Genomic DNA, 9,677 nt, shown 5'->3' with positions numbered 1-9,677 from the left:
TACTGTTAACCTGCCTTGGAACTGCATTTCACGGAGCAATGATGACTCTGTGGCCCCAAGCACTCCGCCAGTGTGGCCAGCGACCTGCACTTTCAGGAACCCTCATAAGGTTCTTATTCCCAGTGACCTCGACGAGCCGAAACGTCCACTGGCCTTCAGCCCTGACCTCACTAGCCCTGTACACTTTCCTACCAACAAAGCCAACCCATCACCACCGATCTAAGTAACATCATCAGACAAACAAACAAATAGCAAAGATATAAATAAATAATGCTTTCTTCCCCCCGTAAAAGCCCTCCATTAAAGAAATGCTACCTAATGTCTCTATGAGATGCACAATGGGGTATTTCATTCATTCACACCAGGATTTGCACGGAGGCAAAGAATAAATAAGTGACCTGCCCAAAAGAGTTGGGCAGGGAGTAGCCACTTTCCATAAAAGAAAGCAGGAATTCTTGATTCCAAACTTCTCGTTCTAAGTTTACATTCTTGCTTTTCCTGGGTGAGGTTAGAGAATATCACACTCATTTTTTTGTTGTTGTTGCTCCTTCCTAGACTGGCCTTGTCATAATATGTTGTCCACAGATGGCGGTACCTTTTCCAGAGAAAAGAAAAAATAGTAACAGGACTAAAGGGGGGTGTGTCCAAAATGAAAAACTTTGACTCGTTACCCTGAGGCCACTACACACTTCGGTCTTTGGTTCTAGTTTGCATGAAGCATAGCAGACCTGCAGACGGAACTGCCGTCTTCCTCTAGTCCAGTGGCGTCCACATGGAAAATCCTGTGGAATTCCATCACAGCCGCTCATGCCCAGGACATTAATGCACAAAAGCCCTGACAAGGGGCATTTTCCCTGGCAGAGCAGAACCCTTACAGCAGGACTGGGTCAGCCTGCCCACACCTCCTCCATCTCTCACCCAAGCCCCCGCTCTGTGGATTCTGCGCAGAAGAGTGAACACAGCAGGCCTGAGCTGCTGTCCTTGGGAAGGCTGGCCCCGGCGGGCATCTGGGAATGCGGATGGGGAAGCGCTCCCTGAACCAACCAGCCTGGCTCACTGCACAAGCCACATGGCTTATGCTGAACACCGACTTCCCTTCTGGCAGTCGGGAGCTTTGCGACGTGCCAGCCCCAGGGAAACCTGAGTCTCGAAGGAGCTTCCTTGGCAGGCTTGTCACACACATTGTCACAAACCATGGCTAGAGGAGTCAGACAGCCCGTGTGAGGCCATTGGGAGAGGACTCGGACGTTCGGGCTGGGCTTCCCCTGGGTCTGCTCTGGCACCTTCCTCTTGCTGCTCTTTCCTGGCGCCCTTGCACTGTGATAAATCAGAGGATGAGTACAACTACATGCTGGGTCCAGGGAGTCCTCTCACCATATACCAAACCCAAACGTAGCCTTGGGGACCCCAACCTTGTTGGTACAGGGAGGCTGAACCAGTAACCCACCCCACAGCCACAGTTCTGCCCCTCACCCCACCTCCCCCACCCCCCTTTGGTTAAGTAAGCAGATGCCGTTCTCTGATCCAATGCTCAGAATGCCAAAGGCATGAGTCTCCCTAACAGGCACTCACTTTGTAGTAAATGGTGGGATTTATTTAAATTGCTACACGGAAAGCAGGGTAGTGTTTGTTGAAAAAGTCACCCCTCAAAGGAATAAGGATGAAGTAGCGCCCATCTTTTCCGGGTTCCTCTCTGAGCTATATGAACATCCAGCTGCCCAGGAACTGCAGGACCACAGTCAGCACAAACTGAAAGGAATGTGGTTCTGATTTACTCAACGACCACTGACTAGCCTGCCTTCCTATGACTGCACCACGGCAGGAGTTAGGGCTTTAATACTGGTATGTGCTCCACTTGGACACTGACTGATTAGGGGAGCCCTTTTTCTGAAACCTACATTTGTTAGACAAGCACGGCTCCATAACAGCCCTATTTCCAGCCTGGGCCCCAGGGCTAACACCCCACCCATCAGCCACGGTAGGCGTCGGCTAGTGCGCCTGGAGATGCCCAGGATGTTCCCGCTGCGGCTCCTCACCCCGCCTGCCTCTCCAGGCGTGGTACTTCTTGATGCTTTTTCTCCAGGCAAAGCGCCAGATGCTTAACATGAAACCCCAGGACACAGCGTACATGGCTATGCCCCCCGCCTTCATAAACCACCTGGGTTTGGGTGAGACCATTTCGCAGAAAAGGAGGCGAGCTCCTAAGCCGATCCTCACTCCAGTGAACAGGGCCACGAAGAGGAAGTCCGCCACGTCGCCAGTGAAGCTGTGGTAGTGCCCTGTTTCTCGGAGAAACCAGCGCAGCTGCAGCAAGGGGTTGGTAATCTCACTTCCAAAGAGGACTGCGTTGACCTCTGTCCCCGACTCTCCCAGCACCAGGGCCATGGTGATGCCCAGGATGCTTAGGGTGTGGTGTGCCAGCATCAGGACACCCTCAGACTGGAAGTAGATGCACCAGCCCAAGTCGAAGATGAAGTAGCCCAAGGTGAGACACAGGACTCGAACTTGCAGAGGTGTATTGGGTGAGCCTGAAATAGACCAAGACAGAAACAAATTGAGCGGCTGGGGATTGTGCTGCCTCACACAGGGACCCTAGGTTACTGTCTCTCAATCCTTTTTAAAATATTGAAATAAAAAATAATAGTGCCCTGGCTGGTTTGGCTCAGTGGATAGAGCGTCGGCCTGCAGACTGAGTCTGGGGTTTGATTCTGGTCAAGGGCACATGCTTGGGTTGTGGGCTCGATCCCCAGTGGGGGGTGTGCAGGAGGCAGCCAATCAATGATTCTCTCTTGACATCAGTGTTTCAATCTCTCCCTCTCCCTTCTCTGAAATCAATAAAAATATATTTTAAAAAAATATTTAAAAAAACAATGGTAATTACATGCTTTTAAAATGATAACCTAAGGAAGACTAAAATCTGAAAACTTGGTCTTTATCAAACCAAACGATGTTCCAGGCCCCAGAAATGCTGTTCTGATGAATCAGATCTCTCTCAAAGAGCACAATATTATCCTATATAATAAAAAGGTAATATGCAAATTGACCCTCACTCTGTCACACCATCACAAGATGGCTGCACCCACAGCGGAGGCGGGGTTCCCCTAAACGAGTGATCAGCAGGGACCTGAGGCTGCGCCCCCTGCCCAGTGGGGCTTGATGGGGGACCTCAGGCCACAACCCCCCTGCCCAGCAGGGCTTGACAGCGGACCTCAAGCTGCACCCCTTGCCCTGGAGCCAGGCCGGGGGACCTCAGGCCACATCCCCGCCCTGGCTCTAGGCCAAGGGGCCTGAGGCTGCACCCCCAGACCAGTAGGGCTTGACAGGGGACCTCAGGCCACGCCCCCTGCCTGGCAGGGCTTGAAGGGGGACCTCAGGCCATGACCCCCGCCCCAGTGCCAGACCAGGGGACCTGAGGCTGCTCCTCCTGCCTGGCATCAGGCCGAGGGACCCGAGGCTGCGACCCCCACCTGGCGGGGCTTGATGGGGGTGGGGCCAGCCGGGTTTGGATTTCACCCAATGGGTGGGGCCGGCCAGGTCTGGGTCTCGCGTGATTTAGAGGTGCACACAGGTGAGCAGGGACTTGACTCCAGGTCCCGCAGTGTGCCCCTGACTCTGACAGAAGGAAGATTTTCATAATTTTCTTGCATCTCTGACACTTTTTTACTAATTTTCTTTCATCTCTGAAACTTCTATTATAGAGAAAGGGCAAATAGCTATATTAAAATATTTCCTCTAATTCATTCCCTTTTAATGTGCACAAATTTTGTGCACTGGGCCATTAGTGTAATAATTTAAAAGAAAAAGGAAGCTCTATATCCATATACATGAAAAGATGATATCTTTTGAATATACAATCAAGTAAAAATTGCAGGTTACCAATAAGTATGTATAATACTGCCCATTTGTGTCTGTTTTGGGGGGGGAGGTTGGAAGATGTTGATACTGGCTTCTTGTTTTGTACATTTTTATGGATTACATTATAACAAGCATTTTATCATTAATGGGCACATTTTAAGTGTGTTTTAAAGATAGAGAGTTATGAAAATCAGAAACAATAGGTGACATACAATATCACAGCTAACAATGAAGACTCCCAATAGAAATAACAATGGAAATTATTTTCAATATTCTTTTATATTATAGAAATTATCTGGGGAAAAAGTCCTATCCTTCTAAGACTACCCCCAAATTATACATCCCTGAGGGAAAAACCCTGTCTCCCACCTACCTGGGTAGGTGAAAGGCCAGGGGCCATCAATGAAGCCAATGTACGCTGAGAGGCCTATCGCGAGGACTCCATGGGCGAGTGTGACCAGCCGGCAGCTCCATTCGTAGCTTCGGTGCTTATTCATGTGGCAGCAAGAAATGTAGAGGGAGAGCCAGCCTCCCAGGCTGCCCAGCACCTGCAGACACAGGGCTAATGCCATCCTCTGATGAAGAGACCGACACCAGAAACACAAAGGATGCACCTAAGGAAAGAGCGCTGGGCTCACTTGAGTATACTTGTCATTTCTACAATAGCATAGTACAAAGATACTGCCTTCATGGAAGCACTGCTTCCTTATATACACATCCAAGCATCTCCTATTTAAGTGTGGCTGGATTTCTGACTCTATGTTCCTCAAAGATAACATATTGGGCCTGGCAGGCGTGGTTCAGTGGTTGAACATCAACCTATGAACCAGGAGGTCATGGTTTGATTCCTGGTCGGGGGGCACATGCCTAGGTTGTGGGTTTGATCCCCAGTTGGGGGCATGCAGGAGGCAGCCCATTAATGATTCTCTCTCATCATTGATGTTTCGATCTCTCTCTCTCTCTCCCTCTCCCTTCCTCTCTGAAATCAATAAAAAATATTTTAAAAGATAACATGTTGGCAACTGGTAAAAGCTGTAGACGGAACACCAGGAACTGCGTTGTGAGTTAGTAGACTGTCTACTGTAACACACTGTTACAATCAGTAAATGTCAGTAGTAACCTCCCAGTGATGACTGACCTTGGACAATAACATTGCATAATATCCTATACTAGAGGCCTGGTGCACAAAAATTTGTGCACTCAGCGGGGAGGGGGATCCCTCAGCCCAGCCTGTGCCCTCTCGAAGTCTGGAACCCCTCAGGGGATGACCACCTGCTGGCTTAGGCCCGCTCCCCGGGGGATTGGGCCTAAAATGGCAATCAGACATCCCTCTGGCAGCCCGGCAGCCCTCGGGGGATGACCACTTGCCAGCGGGGAGCAGGCTTAAGCTGCAGTCGGACATCCTTAGCGCTGCTGAGGAGGCAGGAGAGGCTCCCACCCCCACCACTGTACTGGCAGCCATCAGCCTGGCTTGTGGCTGAGCAGAGCTCGCCCATGTGAGAGCGCCCTGACCACCAGAGGGCAGCTCCTGCATTGAGCATCTGCCCCCTGGTGGTCAGTGTGTGTCATAGTGACCAGTCATTCCCAGTGGTTCTGCTGTTAGGGTCAGTTTGCATATTACCCTTTTACTATATAGGATAGAGGCCTGGTGCACGGGTGGGGGCCGGCTGGTTTGCCCTGAAGGGTGTCCCGGATCAGGGTGGGGGTCCTGCTAGGGTGCCTGGCCAGCTTGGATGAGGGGATGATGGCTGTTTGCAGCTGGTCACACCCCCTTCAGGGTGGGGGTCCCCACTGGGGTGCCTGGCCAGTCTGGGTGAGGGGCTAAAGGCCGTTTTCAGGCTGGTGGGTGACTGAAGCTCCCAACCTCTCCTTTTTTTCTTTTTTTTTATTCTGGGATTTATTTACCTTCTATGGCAGTCACTGGAACTGAGAGCCGGCTTTAGCTCTGAGGCTCGGCTCCAGCTCTGAGGCCTCGGCTGCTGAAAGCAGGTATCTGGGTTTGTTTGGCTTCTATAACTGAAACACTGTTGCAACTCCAGCTCTGAGGCCCGGCTGGCTGAAAGTAGGTTTCTGGGGTTTATTTAGCTTCTATAATTGCAACATTGTTTCTTAGAGTGCAGCTCAGAGGCTGGCAGCGGCAGACGGGGAACCTTGGCTTCCTCCATCACTGGAGCAAGCAAGCCTCCTGTTCGCTTCAGCTGCCTGGCTGCCGGCCGCCATCTTGGTTGGCAGTTAATTTGCATATCACCCTGATTAGCCAATGGGAAGTGTATTGGAGGTACGGTTAATTACCATGTTTGTCTATTATTAGATAGGATAATAAAAGCCCAGTGACCAAACAGTGGACCGACCAGAATGACCAGTTGACCAGTCGCTATGATGCACACTGACCACCAGGGGGGAGGTGGCAATTAGGGGTGAGCAGACCAGCAGGGGGGGCCAGTTGGGAGCAAGCAGGCCATCAGTGGGGGTCAGTTGGGGTGATCAGGACTGTGGGAGGGCAGTTTGGAGTGAGCAGGTCAGCAGGGGGGCAGTTGGGGGCGAGCAGACTGGCAGGGGAGGCAGTTGGGGGCGAGCACACTGGCATGGGGGCAGTTGGGGGTGATCAGGCTGGCAGGGGGGCATTTGGGGGCAAGCAGGCCGGCAGCGGGGTCAGTTGGGGGCAAGCAGGCCAGCAGGCAGAGTGGTTAGGGGCAATCAGGCAGACAGGCAGGTGAGCGGTTAGGAGCCAGCAGTCCCAAATTGTGAGAGGGATGTCTGACTGCCAGTTTAGGCCCGATCCTTGTAAACTGGCAGTAGGACATCCTTCCAGGGGTCCCAGATTGGAGAGGGTGCAGGCCAGGCTGAGGGACACCCACCCTGCACAAATTTTATGCACCGGGCCACTATTTATTTTACTAAAAGTGGAACAGAAACCCATTGTTCGGAATTTTTACTGTGAGAAACATATCAGGACAAGAAGGACTGTAAATGAGTCAATTAAGTCATATAGGACTAAACTCTAAAAATAACCAAAATGTTATTAACATTCACTAGAGGCCTGGTGCACGAATTTCATGCACAGGTAGGGTCCCTAGGTCTGGCCAGTGATCAGGGCAGACTGGGGCCTTCCTTCATTCTGCGCCGCCTCCTGGTGGTCAGCACACATCATAGTGAGCAGTCAAACTCCCGGTTGGTCGAACTCCTGAGGGGACAATTTGCATATTAGCCTTTTATTATATAGGATTAGCTCCTCTATTAAAGTACAAGTAAAAACGTCAAAAACATTTCATATATCTGTCTCCTCTAGCAGGAATTCTCTGCATGGCTACACTTACTGCTTCATTCTACTCTGACAAGTGAAATAGTATCTGTGGACCAACACACTTCAATACACATGTCACTCCCAAGAATGCCTTCCAGAGAAAGCTTCATTCTGTACAGCTTTCATTTACAATCAGATTTCTATTCAAGAAAACAGTAGGTGTCAATCATAGACTTGAGTTCCAATTCAGTCTCTGTCCGAAAGTAGCCAATAAGAGTGTGTGGGCAAATCTTTAACCTCCTGAGCCTCAGTTGGGAGGGGAAGGTGGTGAGAGTGAAATATCACATGATTTCACTTATATGTGGAATCTAAAGAACACAATAAACAACAACAACAAAACAAACGGACACAAAGACACGGGTGGCAGAGGGAAGTGTTGGTGGGTTGGCTGAAAAAAGTGAATGGACTGAGAAGTACAAACTGGCAGTTACAAAATAATCACCGGGATGGGGAGCACCGCACAGGGAGCACTGCAATCATGTGCCGGCGGCGTGCTGGCCTTGCCGGGTCACTCTGTAGATGTTGTGAGTGTCTGAACACTATCCTGTACACCTGAAACAACACAGGGTGTCCCCCAAAAAGTAGACACTTGGAATGATTATAACATACAGTTCGTTTTCACAGTTTAAAAGAATCTACGGCGATGAGTGTGTATAGTTTCTGGGGACGCCCTAGACAATAACAGTGAATGTCAAATGTAACTGATATTGTTAAGTGGACATTAAGCAGAGAGAAGAGTGTCTCCAATTCGGTCCAGTCTGAGCTGAACTTGCAGCCTCTGGGCGCGTCCTCGGAGGCGGGAGGGGGGCGATGTTCTCCTGTCCGCGCGCTCAGGCTCCGGCTCAGCCGTGTATCCGCCGGTTTATTTTTAGGGTCCTCCTCCCTGAACCCTAATCCCTGGCGGAGCAGCGGGAACAAACCCCAGTGAAAGAACAGGCCGTGCAAATGGCAGCCACACTCTGTCCTAGGCAGCCCCTCCATCCCCGGGTGCAGCTTTTTCCGGGAAGCGGGAGCGATCAGGAGGCCGGTCCAGACCCAGCTCCCGCCCCCCCCCCCCCCACCCCCGCCAGCCGATCCGGGCGGAGGGCGCTGGGCGGGCACCGGCGAGTGTGCAGACGCCTCCCCCGGACCGAACCCCCCCCCGCCCCCCCCCCCCGGCGCCCACGCCAGGCCTCGACCCCCGCCCCCCCGCCCGCGGGCGCCCAGGGCCTCCTTCTGAGCCCAGGCCGCTGCCCGCCTCCCCGCCGGGGGCGCCCCGTCCCGAGCTCGCGGCCGCGGTTACCTGGCCGGCGACGGGGACCCTGCGGGGCTACGCTGCGTCCCGCCGGTCCCGGAAGCAGAAGCCGCGGGAAGAGAGACGGAGGCTCCGGCGGAGGAGCGGGGTCTGGGGGCACCTCGCGGCCGGGAGGACGGAGAGCAGAGGCGCCGCGGCCTGGGCACCTGGAGGGGACGAGGGCTCCCTGCGGGGAAGGCCCGGCTGAGGGTGGGGCGGGCGGGCGGGCGGGCGGGCGGGCGGGGCTGGTGGCGTGGGGGTGATGGAGTGGACTTGGTGGTGACTCGAGGCCTGCAGCTGCTGCTCCTGCTGGTGTGTTCATTGTCAGTTTGGATAACTGTCCATCCCCCACCTCTCCCAGGGTGAGATGGCCGTCCAGTACACAGCTGTTGCACACCTACTATGTGCTTGCATCCCTACTGGGCACTGCGGAGGTGCAAGACATAGTCCCGCCCTCATGCTCGAGTCTACGCGTGCAGCAAGCACACAGTCACTAATTTCCAGAGAGGTGCTCAGGCCTGGACCTTGGGAGTCATTTCTCCTCCTGGCAGCCCTGTCACAGCGTTGGTAGCAAAGCATAAGACCTCAGAGAAAGCCCGGCTTGATGCCTGAATGTGTGTCCTTGATCACGTTACCTAACTTTTTTGCGCCTCTGTTTCCTCACCCAGAGGGCAGGCATAGTAATGAAAGCTCTCTCCTAAGGTTAGTGTGAGAATTTCACACCCTGTGCACGTGGAGATCACCATGTATGCGCTCTTTGTTGTTATGTCTATTTTAACACCAAGGAAAGTAAATTTGAAGAGATGACCAAACATAAGTCGAGACTCAAATGCAATAAAGAGGGCGTCAGGTGCATCAGCACAGGCAGCGAGGGGCAGTGACGGGCGAGACACCAAATAAGCAGAAGACCTGGAGCAGAGGAGGCGCCTTTATGCTGGGTCCTGGGAATACTCAATAGTCTTATTTTGGTCATTTGTCTGCCAACCCTTCAAGAGTAAGGACTGCACTGTTGTCATCTTTCTTTCCCTTGTACCTGGTATGAGGCAGGCTCAGTAAATGTTTGCTGAGCCCAGCCTGCATGGCTCAGTGGTTGAGCATCGACCTATGTACCAGGAGGTCACAGTTCGATTCCCGGTCAGGGCACATGCCCAGTATATGGGTTCAATCTCCAGTGTGGGGCGTGCAGGAGGCAGCCAACCAATGATTCTCTCTCATCATTGCTGTTTATATCTCTTCCTCTCCCTT

The 9,677-nt window shown here is 52.5% G+C and overlaps 1 protein-coding gene across 4 annotated transcripts; it reads right to left on the bottom strand.

Moving 5' to 3' along the window:
• Positions 1 to 1,496: 1,496 nt before the first annotated feature.
• On the bottom strand, positions 1,497 to 8,543 carry TLCD5 (TLC domain containing 5). 4 transcript variants are annotated; one of them, XM_070426976.1, is made up of 4 exons: positions 8,442 to 8,543; positions 7,602 to 7,711; positions 4,229 to 4,469; positions 1,497 to 2,528 (listed from the first exon to the last, which is right to left on the bottom strand). In XM_070426976.1, the coding sequence occupies exons 3-4, from the start codon at positions 4,425 to 4,427 to the stop codon at positions 1,990 to 1,992; spliced, it is 738 nt and encodes a 245-aa protein (XP_070283077.1). In that variant the 5' UTR covers positions 4,428 to 4,469; positions 7,602 to 7,711; positions 8,442 to 8,543; the 3' UTR covers positions 1,497 to 1,989. The 4 variants fall into 4 exon arrangements, with proteins under 4 accessions (XP_070283077.1, XP_070283078.1, XP_070283076.1 ...); XM_070426977.1 differs by lacking the exon at positions 7,602 to 7,711 and having other exon boundaries at positions 4,229 to 4,430; XM_070426975.1 differs by lacking the exon at positions 8,442 to 8,543 and having other exon boundaries at positions 7,602 to 8,131.
• Between the last annotated feature and the right edge of the window lie 1,134 nt (positions 8,544 to 9,677).

This window comes from Myotis yumanensis, unplaced genomic scaffold (assembly GCF_028538775.1).
Source record: "Myotis yumanensis isolate MYYU_CA2020_CCGP unplaced genomic scaffold, mMyoYum1.0.hap1 SCAF_10, whole genome shotgun sequence".
Lineage (NCBI taxonomy): Eukaryota > Metazoa > Chordata > Mammalia > Chiroptera > Vespertilionidae > Myotis > Myotis yumanensis.
This window is presented reverse-complemented; position numbering and strand designations above follow the sequence as displayed.

Excerpts from the sequence above, each read along its gene's own strand:
- TLCD5 (XM_070426976.1), bottom strand. The coding sequence starts at position 4,427 with ATGGCATTAGCCCTGTGTCTGCAGGTGCTGGGCAGCCTGGGAGGCTGG. Across the intron at positions 2,529-4,228 it reads CTGGCCTTTCACCTACCCAG|GCTCACCCAATACACCTCTG; the intron begins GTAGGTGGGAGA and ends GGTCTATTTCAG.